The sequence below is a fragment of the Suncus etruscus genome, chromosome 11 (genome assembly GCF_024139225.1).
Source record: "Suncus etruscus isolate mSunEtr1 chromosome 11, mSunEtr1.pri.cur, whole genome shotgun sequence".
Classification (NCBI taxonomy): domain Eukaryota; kingdom Metazoa; phylum Chordata; class Mammalia; order Eulipotyphla; family Soricidae; genus Suncus; species Suncus etruscus.
The window spans coordinates 93,044,320-93,062,281 of NC_064858.1; the positions used below are offsets into that span (position 1 = coordinate 93,044,320).

Genomic DNA, 17,962 nt, shown 5'->3' on the forward strand with positions numbered 1-17,962 from the left:
AGATTAATTGATAATAGCAACATTAAAGCCTACTTGCTTTATGTGTGGAAGGCCCAGGACTTGACCTTTGGTGCTAAAAATAAAATAAAATAAAATGAAATAAAATTAAACCTTGTTCATTGAGATGCCACAGAAAGAATGAAAAGCCAGAACAGATAATGGAAAAAAATATTTGCAACATATATACCAATAAAAGGTTCATGTGAATATCTATAAACCAATAAGAAAACAATTCATAGGACTAGAGAGATAATACAGCAAGTAAAGTGCTTGTTTTGCATGTGACTAACCCCAGTTCAATATCCAGAATCATATTTGGTCTCCCAAGAATCTATCAGTAATCCCTGAGCATAAATTATGGAGTAAGCACTGAGCACCTTTAGGTGTAGCCCAGTTCTCCTTTCCCAATTTTCCTTTTAAGCAAAGAAAAACCCAGTAAAAATTTAGGCTAAAAGTTTGAATAAAGTGTGTTCAAGAAAGAAAGCCAAATAACCTGGAACATGATGACATTTGCTTAATTTTAGTAATCAGAGAAATGTATAAAGCTTCACACACCAGGCATAATGGTTTAATTTAACTTAATTTATTTATTTTTTGGTTTTAGGGTCACACCCGGCAGCGCTTAGGGGTTACTCCTGGCTCCAAGCTCAGAAATCACTCCTGGCAGGCTCGGGGGACCATATAGGATGCTGGGATTCGAATCAATGACCTTCTGCATGCAAGGCAAACGCTTTACCTCCATGCTATCTCTCTGGCCCCTAATTTTATATTTTAAATGACACTACTGACTTTGAGGAGATGGACTGATAGGAGTTCTGCTGCATCAGTCTGTCTAATGGACTAGAACAATAATTTTGATGATATACCCAAGAATGATATATATGGACTAACAAAACTGTCCAAAGCAATATATTCATAGTAGCCACAAACTAGAAATGTAATATCAGCAGTAAAAGGAATAAATTAGGATGTATTCTTACCATGAACATTTAGCAATAAAATACTGTACTCACAGGAAATGAATAAATCTTAGTATATAAATTTGAGCCCAAGAAGCAACATAAACAGTACTGTAGAATTGGAAAGCACAGTAAAATTTTAAAAATAGAAGCAGTAAAAGTCATATACACTATAGAATTAATTTGCATGAAGTACCCAAAAGGGCAAAAATACAATGCAAAATTCATATGAGGAGCATGATTACCTTTGGAGAGAAGAAATGGGTGTGTGGGGATTGGAAAAGGCTGGGAGTTGTGAAAATGTTCTGGTTTTATTTTTTGAGGTGGGAGTGGTTGTTTTGGGTTTTGGTTTGGTTTGGTTTGGTTTTTGAGTCACATCCAGCAGTGCTCAGTGGTTACTCCTCACTCTGCACTCAGAAATTCACTCCTGGCAGTTCTCGGGAACCATATGAGATGCCCAGGATCGAACCCAGAATGGCCACATTCAAGGCAAATGCCCTCCCCACTGTTCTGTTGCTCTGGCCAAAAATGTACTGTTTTTCCTTTTTTTTTAATTTTTATTATTATTATTATTATTATTATTATTTTGTTTAGGGTTTATTCCTAGCTTTGCACTCAGGAATCACCTCTGACAAGTTTTATGGACCTTACAGGATGCTGGGGATAGAACATCAATTGACTGCATGTAAGACATGCGCCCTATCCACCATATTATCAGGCCCTGTACTTTTTTCTTGATCTTGGTGACAGTTCAACAAGTTAGGCACTAATAATCTGTGCATTTTCCTAGATGTGGATTTACTTCTACATCTAAATACTAAAATATTAATTTTAGGGCCCAAATAATACAGGGGTTGAAGTCTGCCTTGCTTGGATTCAGCTGACCCAAGTTTGATATCCTCAGTATCATATGGATCACAAGCATTACAGCATGTGGCCCCAGTGCTCAGCCTCCACCAGGATGGCCCAGGTAATCCCAGCACTGCAGGACTGAGCAGCTCCTGTACTAAACTTCTGACCCAGTTTTCTGGAAATTTCTGGAACCTCCTGAGCACTGAGAATATACCCCCCAAATAAAAAAGATATTTGATACAAAATCAGTGACTGAAGGGGTTGGAGAAATATGACAGTGGGTAAGGCCCATGCTTTGGCATCACTTATGGTGCCCTGGGCCCACCAGGAGTGATCCCTGAGTTTGGGGCCAGGAGTAAGCTCTGACTACTGCCAATTGTAGCCCCCAAACAAACAAGCAAACTGTGATTGAGAGACTATAACATTCTCTGTGTAAGCATGTACAAGTAAAGTGGTGTTCTCCTTAGGAATGTCTACCTTGTGTTGGTGGCAGGGAATATTGTCAACTTAACTTCCCCCTGCTGTAGTTGGCTTCTGTCCTACAGCATCAGTGGAATTTCAATGAATCCACGTCAGGGAGAGTGGGTTGCAAGGGTGGCGAAATACAAAATAATGATAACCACACACAAATATTGTATATGGGGACCTGCATCTTCTGGCATAGAGAGTGAGACAATTTTACTCTTCCATATTGGCAATATGTATACATGGCTGTAGGTGGTTTGTAATCTTAGAATAGAATAGAGTGCAGTTAGGAGCAGCCAGAGAATAAAAGGAAGGCTAATTTCTTACATATCAAGGTAGTTCCTGACCCTAGATGTTATTACTGATGTAAATTAAAGGATTGCAAGAATCCTGGTTTCCTTCCTAATAACAAATATCCTTAACCTAAGGGAATAGTATTCTAGCTAAGGATTAAGACCAACTTCCTATGGTCTGGTTATAGAAAAAGATAAAAGTTTATATGAAAGGGGTACAGAATTATGCCTAGTAAATTCAGTAGCCTAATTCTACACTGGCCAAACCTGTTTGTTAACAGGTATTCAAAATGACAGGAAAAGTCCCTGAGGCAAAGTCATCCTGCTATGGTATTCAAAGACAAGGAGAGAAGACTTTGTCTTTAAGATGCTATGTTTTGACTTGGCCTTTAGATGTAAATAGGCTAACAGAAAGAGACCAAGCCTGTCTTATTATTTGGTGCAGAAACTTCTCTGGGAGAAGGAATTTGATAGAGACCCTATTTTGGCTTGTAAATTTACCAGGGAAAAATAATATTAAAGCCAAATAAATGAAGGGGCATATGATGTCAGTACCAAGACATGAATTTCAGAAATATCGCTTCAAAAATTCCTCAACTATCCACGTAGGACAAGAGCTCTCAGCAGGCCTTTTGATGAAACCTGTGGGGTGATCTAGCCATGTGCTCTAAGAAAATCTGAGGAAAATCTAAGAAAATCTGCTGAATTCCCCTTAAACGGAGGTGCCTTTTGTCAAGGCGTGACATCCCCCTTCATGAACTATTCTTCTTGAGTGAGACCTGACAGGGGATGGGTCTTGTCACAGAAGTGTGGGATTCCAGAAAAAAAATATCTATTAATGTGAGAAAAATATATTTCTCTTCTCAGGTTAAGAAAACCACAGAAGCCACCTTGCAGACGATTCAAGATATGGTCACCATTGAGGACTATGATGTCTCTGAGTGCTTCCAGCACAGTCGCTCCACAGAGTCTGTGAAGTCCACAGTCTCTGAAACCTACCTGAGCAAGCCCAGCATCGCCAAGAGGAGAGCAAACCAGCAGGAAACTGAGCAGTTCTATTTTATGGTGCGCCCACTGCCTTCCTTCTGTCCCTGGGGCCTCAGGTCCTGGAGTCCCCAAACGGTGGTTGGAGTTTTGTTTAGAATCATCTTATTCCTTCTTAAAATATGGATGAGTCCTGTCTCCCCTTTAAGATCCTAAATCAACGGATTGGTGTGAGATAGGAAATAGAAGTTGGGTGTGTGTGTGTTTTTTGTTTGTTTATTTGTTTGTTTTGAACAGCCCCTCTGGGCATAATGTCTGCAGACAAATGGTACAAGGAAAATTGAAGAGGGTTGCTGGAAAACAGAGCAGGCTCAAACAAAATTCTATTTTATTTTAATACACAGTCTCATCATGAATTTGCTAAAATGCAGCTTTTGATTTCAGTGAGCCTAGGAAGAAAAACCTCATAGCTAAGAGATTTTTTTAAGGGATGGCTAGGCTGCCTATCCACAGACCCCACTTCGTTACACTTTTTGTGTAGCAAAGTTTTGGGGTCTAGGAGATAAAAATGATGGGGTTTTAGATATCCTGGGAGAAGTCCATTGACATTGACTATTTTTTAAGTTGAAAATCAATCTGTTCTCTTGCAGAAACTCCGAGAATATTTGGAAGGGAGCAATCTCATCACAAAACTTCAAGCCAAACATGATTTGTTGCAGAGGACCCTTGGAGAAGGTCAGTTATGGCAGTTAATGGGGAGAAGCCCAGAATTCAAGAGTGTTTTTATATATTCCATCCCCAGATAAAAGTAGGCATGTATACAGAGAACACTGTATATGTAGATTCATATTTATCCATAGTAATCAAATGGTTTCTCTCTAGATATATATATATATGCATATATAGCATATATATATGTATGTATATACACACTCGGGGAAGAATAATGCAATGGAGAGAGTTGAAAATTCGATCCTATGGGTTTTAAGAAAAATAAAAGAGGGGTGGGGGAAAAAAAGAAAAAGAAAAAGAAAAGATATTATTATAATAATGCCCAGAGATGAGGTTTAGAAGAACTGGCTCATCATATGAAGCTCACCACAAAGAGTAGTGAGTGCAGTTAGAGAAATAACTACACCAACAACTACCATAACAATGTTAATGAGTGAGAGAAGTAGAATGCCTGTCTGGAATACAGAGTGCGAGGGGGTGGGCATTGGTGGTGGGAATGTTGCATTGGTGAAGGGGGGTGTTCTTTTTATGACTGAAGCCCAACTACAATCATGTTTGTAATCATGGTGTTTAAATTAAGATATTATTAAAAAATAAATAAAAAGAAATTAAAAAGAATACATGAAAATGAGACACACACACAAAAAGATAAGTCAATCCTAAGCAAATTCTCTAGAGTCTAGTTGCAGAAGTAGAAAAATGTGAAGACATTCACATTCTTACCTGCAGACCCTCCCTCCTGCTCTCCTGAACTTCCTGGCCCTTCAGGCTTCCACCCACCCATTTTTCTTTTTGTTGTGCTGGGAATCAAACCCCAAGCATCACACATGCAACGCAAATGCCCTACTGCCTAGCTACATCCCCATTTGTTTTAAGGTTTAAGTATTTGTCCATCTGCTGCCTTTTTAGATTCTAGACTCCAGATAAACGACACTGAACAACATTATTTTTATTAGACACTGGTTTGGGCAGGAAAATAATCTAATTATATTAAACACATTACTGCATCTAATCATTGTAAAAATACTCTTCTAAGGCATTGTTCTCAGCACTATATTTTATTAAGTATCAGATAAAAAGACTTTTTTTAAAGGCTCATGGGCAGAGAAAACTGATGTTATTGTTTCTCTTTCATCTTCATAAAAAATTTAAAAGAAAAAATTAAATGTAAACGGGCCAGAGAGCTAGCTCAGTGGACTAGGGCACATGTTTTAATCTATAGCATTGCATGTTCTTCAGCACTATGTGAAGAAATAAAGCAATAAGCCAATAATAGCCACACTGGATGTGGCCAATCAAACTATTAATAAAAAATAAATGCAGTTTCTGTCCTAAAGACCTCGTAATATATAACTATATTGGATCTTTCTGGAAGTTACAGAAAGTGAAAATGAAGAGATAGAAGTTAGAAATAAGGGGCTGGAGAGATAGCACAGCAATAAGGCGTTTGCTTTGCATGCGGCTGACCCGAGAGGGACCCGGTTTGATTCCCAGCATCCCATATGGTCCCCCAGCCTGCTAGGGAAGATTTCTGAGTGCAGAGCCAGGAGTAACCTCTGAGCACCACTGGTGTGGCCCAAAAAAACAATCTTAAGAAATGCTTGCTGAATGTCATAATGTCTGCGATTCTCTTTCATGTAGTTGGCAAGGAAGGGAGGGAGGGAGAGAGTGAGGGAGAGAAAAAGAGACGGAGGGAAGGAGATTGGCTAAAAGCAGCTCTTTTTTTTTTCTAAAGCTTTTTTTTTTTTTTAATTTTTTGGGCCACATCCTGTGTCATTCAAGGATTACTCCTGGCTATGCGCTCAGAAATCGCTCCTAGCTTGGGGGACCATATGGGACTCTGGGGCATTGCACCGCAATCTGTCCTGGGTCAGCCATGTGCAAGGCAAACGCCCCACCGCTGCGCCATCACTCCAGCCCCTCTAAAGTTTTCTTAAGTCAATAATCACAGTATTTTGTTTGATTCTATTTTCTTTTTTTTTTTTTTTTTTTTTTGTTTTTTTGGGCCACACCCTGTGACGCTCAGGGGTTACTCCTGGCTATGCGCTCAGAAGTTGCTCCTGGCTTCTTGGGGGACCATATGGGACGCCGGGGGATCGAACCGCGGTCCGTCCTAGGCTATCGCAGGCAAGGCAGGAACCTTACCTCCAGCGCCACCGCCCGGCCCCTGATTCTATTTTCTTTCTTCATTAAATAAGTTCGTCTCTCCTCCCCACAAACACATAGTATTTCAGTGGTGTCCCTATGGCCAGTTGCTAGCCCCAAACATAAATATTAAGTTTAACTTCGTACGCTTCAGCACTTCAGTCACCAACAGCTTCCCTGCAGCAGTAGAAACTCTGAGTTAGAGGTAGCAGAATTGTGGGCAAATCCATCTTTGGCACTGAGTCCAGACACATGTGGTATATTTCAGATCACATTTTGAAACTTCTCTGGAATTCATTCCACACAGATTCCCTTAGGTCCCCCTGAGAGAAAACCCCAGTGATTACTATTATTTCACATATCATGATTGGCTAGGACTATCTTTCAGTCATTTGTTGAATCCCTACACCAGATCCTATCTTTAGCTGCAAAACTGTGTAAACTGTTTTTGTCCTCATTCTGCTCGAAACCAGAATGTCTTGAGCTTGGAATTTCTTTCATTGGGTTCTAAGTGTTCTGACAACCCAAGCTGTGTTCAGATACATCAGGCTTTCACCGGACTGGACTCATTCTGTGTAAGAAACTGCAAGGTCTTCATTTGGGGCAACAGACATAGTCATCTCTGCCTGCTGTTTGCAGCCTTGGTGTGCCCACACCAGCCTCATAGGCAATTCTGGCTGCTCCCTAAGTCCTCAGTCACTGCCCAGACTTGATGTGTAGACAGAAGCTGAACACAAGGAACATGCCTCACCTTTCAGTTCTACTACTGTGAGTCTGCTCCAGGACTTCCCATACAAGTCCTGTTCCTTTTCATAGGCTTACAGCATAACAGAATAGGTGAGCAGTCCCTGTCAACCGTGAGATGTGAGATTCCCATTGGTACTCCCAAGTTAATGGGCCCATGTCCAGAGTTGGCTGACAGAGGCTAGGAATACAGAATTAACTGGTGTGGTGCATACAGGCCTGGCTTTTAGTACAGAAAACGCATCTCTGAATTATGCTTGACTTACTGCTGCAAAAACTGCCTTCATAATAAAACAAATAGAGCCTAACCCAAGGGTTTAGCAGTTGATCACACACAGCTGAAACTCTAACTATAGACATGTGTTTGGCCTGTCTTGCTGCTCACTTTTGGCAGGCAAACAGTGGCCCAGTATAGCCTTTGATTTACAACATTGTGAAGCAACAGGATTGCAGTCTGAAAGTGACACCGTCAAACTGCAGAATTCCAAATCTTCGACGGCTGTAGCTATAGAAAGACGTTTCTACTGAGTTGTGAAAACTAAAAATTGCATTGCATAGTCTGCTTCATCCTTCAGCAACTCTATTATAGTCTCTTGTGATGTCATTTGTTGTGAAATTGGAGAAGGGAAATTGAGCCCGAAAGGAGATACCCATCTATGAAACTGATGCACCTTTTTATTTTTTAATTTGGTAAAGTGTCTCCATGCTTATATTGGCTCATCCTGTGCCATACTTGGAGTGAACGGAATGTAAATAGCTGTGCAATTTTGCCAAACAGAACATTGGATGCTGGAAGCTCAGCTACTTGTCATACTGTTTTCTAGCCCTGGGCAGGAGGTTCTGACAAAGGAATGAAATATGTTGTCCTCACACTGTCTTCCATTGTCTGGTTTTGATTACAAGTATATCTATACTTGCAAAGACAAGCTGATGGTAATAATTGTTTTTTGTTTTTGTTTTTGTTTTGTTTTGTTTTTTCTTTGGTTTTTGGGCCACACCCGGTGACGCTCAGGGTTTATGCACTCAGAAATCACTCCTGGCTTGGGGAGCGTATGGGATGGTGGGGATCCAATCGAGGTCCGTCCTAGGTCAGTCACATGCAAGGCAAATGCCCTACTCCTGCACCACCTCTCTGGCCCCATAATTGTATTTTTAAGAGTACTATGGTGATTTTTAGTTTTCTCCTCCCTTCCTTCTTTCTAGAGGGCATATTCCCTTGATGCAGTATTTGCACACATTCTGATGATAGTGTTCAACAGCGTTTGCTGTATTCTCATGTGTTTGCTGGACTTGGGGTTCATTTATCCATTTAGCTGGATACAGCAAGGAGTTGCACCCCTTTATATTTTCTTTTTCTTTTCTTTTCTTTTCTTTTTTTTTTTTTTTTTTTTTTTTAGGTACTCAGCACTTATCCCTGGCTCTGCTCAGGCATCACTCCTTGTGGGCTCAAAAGATTATATGGGGTTCCCGGGATAAAACCTGGATCAACGAGTGCAAGACAAATGGCTTGACCCCTGTGCTATCCTTTAGAAGCAGAGCTACCAGCATTGTGTTTGGTGCATGTGGCAGTACTTGGGATGCAACTTTTGGCCTTAAGTGCAAGGCTGGCATTCAAGCACTGAGTTATCCCCAGAGTCCTACTAGTTGATATTCTTTTGGGGGGAGGAGGGTTTGAGCCACACCAGGTGACACTCAGGGGTTACTCTGGCTATTCGCTCAGAAATCGCTCCTGGCTTGGGGGACCATATGGGATGCCGGGGGATTGAACCACAGTCCGTCCTAGGTCAGTGCATGCAAGGCAAACTCCCTACCACTTGTGTCATTAATTGATATTCTTATGAAAGGAAAAGAGAACAAGGAAACGGTATCAAGAGTTTTTATAAATCATTTACCAGGAACCCAATTTAGGATCTGTTTGTTCAGTATACATATACATATCATACAAATATTTCCAGGCCCAATTATTATTTTTTTTTTAGTTTTTGGGCCACATCCAGTGATGATCAGGGGTTACTCCTGGCTATGCACTCAGAAATCACTCCTGGCTTGGGGGACCATATGGGATGCCAGGGATGGAACTATGGTCTGTCCTGGGTCAGCCGCATGCAAGGCAAACACGCTATCGCTCCAGTCCCTGGGCCCACATTTTCAATATTTTATCGAGTTGTTGATTTTAAATCTCAAAGTGCTACCAACTTTGTTTCAGGTTTTCCCTTTTACTCTATGGAGATAATATACATTTAGGTATGAACAGTGATCCACATCTTCCTATTCAAGTGAAATTGTAAGAATCAAATGAGATGTTAGTAGCAGAAAGAGAAATCCCAAATCATGGTTTTCTTTGCTAGAATTAGGGCCTGAGGAGGGAAGATCGCTGTTGTTTTTATTATTTAAGCAGCATTCCAAGGAAAGTGATTGAAATCTAATCCTTCGACCACTGGAAGCTTTCACATTTCTCTGGGAAGCAAATGCTTCTAAGCTTATATGCTATTGATCTATTAATGATGATGCTGATTAAAAAATAAAACCTCATTCATCAATTGAGACACTTGGTACTATTAGTTGAAAAAAATGGATGTGGTAATGGTGGTTATACTATGAATGATGGTTCTTGCAAAGCTCATTCTTGGCTCATTAATCAGAATGCATCTTTTATAGGTTTTTAATTTTTTATCTCATACTATTAACCATGGGTGGATGAAACAAAATGATTTTAACCCATTTCATAAAGCTCTTTTTCTAAATCTAGTGAATAGTGGGGTAAAATATTTTAAGATTGTTTAAATTGTCGTGCACATCAGCCATTTTATCACTTGAATATGTTAGCTTATAATCTAATTTTATAGCTATTTAATGATTTATATAATGTTTTAAGTTAATTCTATCTTTAGCATTTTGTGATTGGTGTTAGTTATATGGAACAGACTAACATAAACTCTAATTTCTACCTGCAGGATCTTTGCAAGTATTTTCTCAGATATAGGGGTGAGGGGGCTGCAGGAGAAAGATTTGAATTTTTATAAGATTATACTTGGAAGCTCAAATTTAAAATTTAAAACAAGATGCCAGAGTGATAGCACAGTGGTACAGTGGTAGGACATTTGTTTGCCTTGCACACTGCCAACCCTGAGCCTGGCAGGAGCAATTTCTGAACCCAGAGCCAGGAATAACCTCTGAGTATCACCGGATGTGGCCGAAACCAAAAATTAATTAATTAAATTTAATTTAAAACAAGCCTGAACCCATCACATACTAACAGCAAGATTTTGGGCAACTCCTTGATCTTTCATAGGCTCCATCTCTCTGTAAAATAAGAATAATAGTGTGGTAAAAACTCCTTCCCAATGTTCTTGTGAAACTCATGAATTCATAATAGTGTTTAATAAACGTTAGGCATCATTGCTCTTCTCCTGTTGTTTCCAGGATAGTGTCATACTGTTAGGTTATCAGAAAGTCTGCCGCAGGAAAGGACACATGAGCATAAGCCAGGTAGTCTCTCTGACCTCAACGCTTTATTCACTCTACTGACTCACCAGGGGTGAGCTCATCTAACTCCCCTTGCTCCAGTACCACCTAAGTGGTAGCAACTCTGACTCTCAACTCTTAAACTCTGGCCTGTCTCCTTTCTGTTTTGATAGTCAGCTTCCTGCTGGAACACGATTCCCTGTAAGACTCCGGCATCCCACACTCAGCTCAATGTCTGCCCACTTGACTTTCTTAGAGACCTGCATTCACATAATTTATCATTCAGAATAATTCTGGGGTTCTGAGGTCACCTTCTCTATCGAAAGGAAGAGTATTGAATGTAAAACAATCAGTTGAATGTGTGTATGTGGTGAGAGAGACAGAGAGAGAGCAAAGCCTTTGCTTTTCCCTTCCTCCCTCTTTAAGTCATGGGCAAGAATGGTTTCTGCCAACTCTTCAACAATGGCCCAGATCTGACCTGAAAGGAAGTATTCCCTAATATTAACTCTTGACCCTATTTAGTAAATAAATATCAATCAAATTCTTCATAATTTGTTACTCAAGAGCAAATAGTAAAGAGCTGTGCTGAGGCCTGGGAGTGTTCATGCCCTACTCCAAACAAGCCAAATTTTCCTCCCCATGTTACAGTGCCTTGCTCTGCCAGTCTCAAGTCTCTGCTCAGATGTAACAGGCTGGCCTCGCCTGTGTGTGTTACAACATGAACCTTGTTTTGCCAGCTCTATTTTAAAGCAGTTTCTGGACGATCATCCTTTTGCAAACAAGCCAGTTGAATGGTTTGACTTTCCCACACTCCTTCCCACTGCTCCACCCAAGATGTGGAGAAAGAACAGAGAACGACCACAGAGACGCTCACATTTGAAATCGGCACAGACTGTTGGATGACTACAGAAACAGCTGCTTCAGCACTCGGGGTATCACCATGGGGGCTCCCAGCACTGCTGGCTTCAGCAGTATCACATCTCCAGGACCAAATATGTCACCTCCTGGTCCAGCTTTCTGAGAGTCACCTGGAATAGCCCCTAAACACTGAGAATTCTGCTTGGAAACCCTCTTGGGAGCCCTCTAAAAACAGGTCAAGGGTGAATAAGATTCAGGGACAGGGGCTGGAGTGATAGCACTTGCCTTGCATGCAGCCAACCCGAGACAGACCTGGGTTTGATTCTCAGCATCCCATATGGTCCCCTGAGCCTGCCAGGAGCAATTTCTGAGCGCAAAGCTAGGAATAACCCATGAGCACCACCAGGTATCCCCCCCCTCCCTCCCCCCCAAAAAAGAGTCCGGTATTAAGTTCAGAGCATCTGGGTTAGATATCCACCCAGCAACCCTTCAAAAAAGCAAAACACACATTAAAAAAAGTTGTTGTTTAAAACAACAAAAGGAATATAGTACAGAAGTTAAAACACATGCATACAACTTATCTAGGATCAATTCCTGGCACCATGGATGATTTCCTGAGCAGTGCAAGAGTGACCCCCCTAAACACAGAATGGGGAGTATACCCTGAACACAGAGCCAGGAATAACCCTTCACCACCCCCAAAAATAAAAATAAATAAGCAGGAAACTCAAATACATAAGAATCTCTTGTTCTAAATCACTGAGATGTCTGTGAAAGACTTTTACTTTCCAAGTAAGTGGAAAGTGGCATAATTTAATGTCCTTGTACTTTAATATCTGTAAATGTCATTTGGATTATAAAATGTAGCCTTTCTCTTTTTTCATATTATAGAAAGACCACTGATTTAATCAAAAGGAGATTGTTCTTTCAGTCCTATCTGACCCCTTCTTTGCCCTCACAAGTTCCCAGTCAAGACAAAGGAAATGACTAATATTTGAATCTTAGGTTTTAAGATCAAGCAGCTATATCTTCTTTAAATAAAGGTTACCACACTAATAGTCATAATAAAAAGCTCCCTGACTCAAATTGTCAAGTGAAACCTACTGCTCCATTGTAGAGTATTTGTTAAATGCTATGTATAGAATATATAAAATATTTACTTTGAGTTATTTCCTATCTTTATATGCTATCTTTATACTTTTTACTATAAAATGAGTCACTGGAAAGTCAACTTCTTAAAATAAGGAACAAATGGTACAAAGAATTACCAAATACAGTTCATTGATTTCATTCAGGTTTTTATTTTCTTTTTTTGCAGGTCATAGAGCTGAATATATGACAACAAGGTAGGAGAATATTTTATTGTAACTTACCATTGTATCTCTCCTTTTGACTTAATAACAACCACTTTACTGCTGCAAGAAGGAATACATTATGTTGATGAACTTGGGAGATAGTTTTGGCTTCACAACACATAGTAGCATGAAGTGTTGAGGGGAGGGTTGTTTTGTTTTGTTTTTTCACAAAACCTGAATTGCTCTGGCAGAGCTGAGAGTTTCCCAATGGAATTGTAAAGCTCTTTGATGAGTAATCACAGTTTTGTTTTGTGTTAAAGAAACGACTAAATTGGGCCAGAGCGATATCACCGTGGGTAGGGCATTTGCCTTGCACACAGCTGACACAGGTTCGATTCCCGGCATCATATATGGTCCTCCGAGCCTGCCAGGAGTAATTTCTTGAGTGCAGATTTATGAGTAACCCCTGAGTGCTGCTGGGTGTGGCCCAAAAGCCAAGAAAGGAAAAAAACAAACTACTAAATTGAATGGGCTTGGCTTATCTCATCCCAAACACCTCAAGTTTCTAGAACTCATGTTATTTGCTATTATAATGAATAAGTAATATAATGTGAATACAAATTCTGTGAATAAGAAAGTATGATACTCTTCCCATTTTGCATGTCCCTAATGTCATTTAAAAAAAAAATCACAGAGGTGTTGAATACTCATAGAGTTTTAGCTTCTTTCCCCCTTCCCTCTCTTCTGTTGATGTTGGTTGTTGGAATGACCGGTTGCACACAGTTTTGTTGTGGTACTTTTGAGGATCACAAATCAGGTTCTGATACAGAAACACACAGCCACATTATGGACTGGGGCTCACAGTCTTTTCAGTTGTGTCACTTACACACATTCTGGCTGGAGGCATGGGGATATAGTGGTAGTGCTCAACCACATTCTGGTAGTGTTCCTTGCAGGTTGTTCCAGTGCTCAAATACATGGATGCAATGGTCACACTTTTGGCAGCTGTCTTCACCCATCTTTTTCAGTTTTGGTGCATACCAGGAGGTGCACCATGTAGTTGTATGCACAGGCTTTGGTGTGGCCGGAAATCACTGTGGGCAGTGGGGAACACAGACAGCAGGGTTGCCTGGATCATTTATGGCACATCCAAAAGCATCAGAGAACAAACACAGCCCCATGCTTGCAAGGCAGGTAACTGAAACACTGAGCAATCTCTTCTATCACATCTAACTTTTGTTTTGTTTTGTTTTGTTTGTTTTGTTTTTGGGTCACACCCGGCAGTGCTCAGGGGTTACTCCTGGCTCCTTGCTAAGAAAATCGCCCCTGGCAGCATGGGGGACCATATGGGATGCCGGGATTGAATCACCGTCCTTCTGCTTGCTATCTCTGTCCCCTACATCTGCTTTTTTATTGCTTATAAAAATGACTTTCAGTTTTGAAGAGACTGAAAATCTTCAACCCTATGGCACACTTTTTCCTTCCTTTTTTTTTTTTTTTTTCCCGTACTACTAATGGAATAATTTTGAAGCTACTGCTGAGAAAGAAAAAGTAATTTAAAAGTTTCTGGTTCTGGTTGAGGAGTTTGTGGCAACCCTTATTTTTCTATGCAAACATTTTTCAACACCCAGAAATTATTCTAATTGGCACAGCAAGCAAGATTTCAATTTTGCACTTTTGAAGTTGAGTTTTCTTTTAGGTAGAGGTGTTTAGAACACTGGTATGTGTGTTGCCGCAATTGGCAAGTTGTTTTGGAGGTTCTATAATGTGACTGCAGAGCGTTTTATTCAAAAGGAAGTCTGTCTTCTCCATGAACCACCTAGAAAGATATGCATACTGACTAGTCTATAAATTTTGCAAAAGAAAATAGTGCCAGATCTTTTCTCCTATGTCAACAGAGAATTATTGTTTCTGCAGAATAATATGTAGTTTATGATGTTTATCCTCTGTCAGTCTTTGCACCATCAATTATTTTAACTGATACTTCTAAATTATCACGTATGACACTTTAAAACAATTTAAAGGCAGGAATGCACATAGATTAACTTCAGTGAGAGCTGCCAATCTATGTCAAACATCCCAGCTGTCCTATCTGACATTGGCTCTTGTCCCTGTTGACATCCTGCACAGGAAGCCAGATCATCAGCAAGGTGTGTGGTAGGCACAGAACCTGGGCAGTTCAAATGTTCTAGGTACCAGGCTTTGATCACCTGATGTCTGTGGAAGAAGTGGAACCAAGGCACACCAGGCCTGTCTAATCAACCTTCCACTGGGAAATTACTCTCCTAAGCACTCCAGCAGTTTGTTTCCATATCCAAGGGCTCTCACAATTTTAGTTTCTCCACATTTGTTCCATATCTGAGAATGTCAGGAGAGGTCATTTATTAGTTTGTTTGTTTATGGGCCACACATGGTGATGCTCAGGGTTTACTCCTGGCTATGTGCTCAGAAATCGCTCCTGGCTTGAGGTCATATGGTCGTATGGTCTTTTGGGACAAAGGGGATCAAACCAGGGTTCGTTCTGGGTCATCTGCATTTGCAAGGCAAATGCCCTACCACTCCAGCCCTAGGAGAGGCCATTTTTAAGCAGTCATAGACATCTTGTGCCTAGTCCTACCAGTACTCACTCAGGAAGCAGTAACCAAGGCCACCGGAGGCTGTGTTTCTTCAGGATTTGTAAATCCTGAGCCATCAAACAAAAGCAAGTTGTCCCCTTAGCTTTGTCAACTACTCCAGAGATGGTAGCATATTGATTGTACTGGAACCTTGTTAGAGTCACCCAACTTTCTCATTTCTGTATGTGACATTTGGGTGTCTTGGAGTCCTTGACTGCCTAGTCCAGAGGAAGGAAAGGATTGGTTCTCTTGCTTACTTTTTACTTGCAGGGCAACTGGGCTGATTCCATAGCCTAAATCGCCTTGTTTGTCCAACTTTTTCTAGTAGAATTTCCATTCCCTTTCCCTGATCCCTCCACAGCCCGGAATCATCCAACTAAACATAGCCCTCGTTCCAAGAGCCCACTAGAACTACCCAGACCAGCCACTCCTAATCCTGTTTACACTCCCTCCTCACCTTGATTTTCCTGCCAAAACCAAAACCAAGGCTGACTTGGGCCCATTTTGCCTAAACTCTCCCTCCTAACTGGCTCCAGCTTCTCTGTATCTTTTCTCCAAAAGGCTTCAAGACCCCCTCCTCTCAGAAATTGTCAACTACATATTTCCATTTTAGTGGCAATTGTTTTCTGCTCTGTTGACTTCATCATACCTGGATAAAAATGAAGTGTGCTATTCCTTGGTTTTTTTGTTTTGTTTTGTTTGTTTTAGTTTTAGTTTCTTTTTTATTATTGTTGAGAGAGGAGAGGACCAGCAGTAACACCCATATCTTACGCATGTGTTACTATCTCTTTACCCCTCGTTGATAGTCCCAGCAAAGTCTCCATTTTAAGATGCTTCTTAGGCCAGAGATATATCTAGTACAGGAGTTAAGAGACTTGCCTTGCCTAGGGCCAGCCCTGATTAGAATTCCCAGCACCATTTATGGTCATTCCAATTGGAGAGAAATCCTCACACCCCAATCCCAAGGGATTTGGGGGACATGGGTCTGGAAGCAACACCAACACAGGAAATAATCTACACCAAGTTAGGGAGATGAAATAGGTCCAGTAACTTCCATCAAAAGCAAGCTGCAAGCAGAATGAGCTCACTGACAGGCAAGCTGTGGAACAACCTTGGAAATCTCTCTGACCCTTTATTATTAATCTCTCTGTCTTTATTGGGAAGAGTAGGTCTATCCCCATGGGTGGGGAACAGGCCAATCCAGAGGTTCTTCCCACCCAAGTGGGATAAACTCATGCAAAAAAAAAAAAAAAAGCCATCTGATTAGAAAGAAGACCAGTTACTCTAACACCTAAGTACCATCAGGGATCATTCCTGAGCACTGAGCCAAGAATAGCCCCTGAACACTGTGGGTTTGGCCCCAACACAAAATTAAAAAGGGTAGTAAATTCTTAGATAAATAAATTAAAATAGCCCTAAAAACTGGACGAAAGTAAGGACCTATGTTTAAATTTCTGAATGGGTAGTTGTTTGGGATTTTATTTAATTTATTTCTCTAGTTTGGGGGCCACACCTGGTAGTAGTTGGAGGCTTTTCTGAGCTCTGAACTTAGGGATCAATCTTAGTGGTTCTTGTTGGCCATACAGTGCTGGGGATCAAACTACACATGCAAATCATGTGCACCAAATCTTTGAGCCATCTCTTTAGCTGATGTTTCTTTCTTTCTTTTTTTTAAATACCAAATCATTTTCTCCATGAATGATATAGAATAGAAATTCTAGATGGAAGGATGGATTGCTGTCTGATGGAAAGTTCCATATTTTTTTCTTGACACTTGCAAAAGCTCCTTTGAACATCTGTAGGGTCTCAGGTGCTTATTGTGCACATCTCTAAGTCATGTGCCCTGCTCAGAGTCATAGAGCTGGCCTCAGGAAGGCTGTCTCAGGAAATTTGTTTTCTCACTGTTCCTAATTGCTGAGATGAACCTAGTTCAGGCTTCCACACAAATTTTTCAGATTTTGCTTCTTATCCGACTGTTCTGACCTGTAAAATCTCAAGTTCGCAGCTCAACACAGAGCTTTTTCTGTTTCCTAAGGTCATGTAAATTATCATGTACATCCTCCAATGACAAAGTAATCTAAGGGACTGGAGTTCAAGTGGTAGAACCCAAGCCTAACATATGTAAGAACCTGAGTTCAGTCCATGACACCATATTATTCTGTTTCTCCCTCCGGCACCCCAGCAGGAGTGTCATCTTGCTCTCCTCCCCTCAACCACAGGGGTTTGCCCTAGTAGCCCTTAAATCAGGGGTCTTCAAACTTTTTAAAGTGGGGGCCGGATTACGGTCCCTTAGAGAGCTGGAGGGCCGGACTATATGAGCTACTAATTCCTACTCACACTGCACATATCTTATATAAATAAAATGAAAACCATTTATAAATAAACAGACCATGCATGAGTATTTCAGTGGGAACTGTGGGCCTGATTTTGGCTAATGAGATGGTCAATGTCCGGTTCCATATTTGTCACTGCCAGCCGTAACAAGTGATGCAAGTGGGCATCAGTTAATCTTGATCTGGTTGGAGATTTCAGATGTTTCATTCTTGAAAAAGTCT

General features: G+C 40.7%; 1 protein-coding gene across 2 annotated transcripts in view; it reads left to right on the forward strand.

The window, feature by feature from the left end:
* SRGAP1 (SLIT-ROBO Rho GTPase activating protein 1) overlaps positions 1-17,962 on the forward strand; it is a 340,351-nt gene that overhangs the window by 267,770 nt on the left and 54,619 nt on the right. For both annotated transcript variants that reach the window (XM_049782733.1, XM_049782732.1), the window contains exons 9-11: positions 3,437-3,634; positions 4,204-4,288; positions 12,816-12,843. In XM_049782733.1, the coding sequence (XP_049638690.1) occupies positions 3,437-3,634; positions 4,204-4,288; positions 12,816-12,843 (311 nt within the window). The remainder of the gene's footprint in view (positions 1-3,436; positions 3,635-4,203; positions 4,289-12,815; positions 12,844-17,962) is intronic.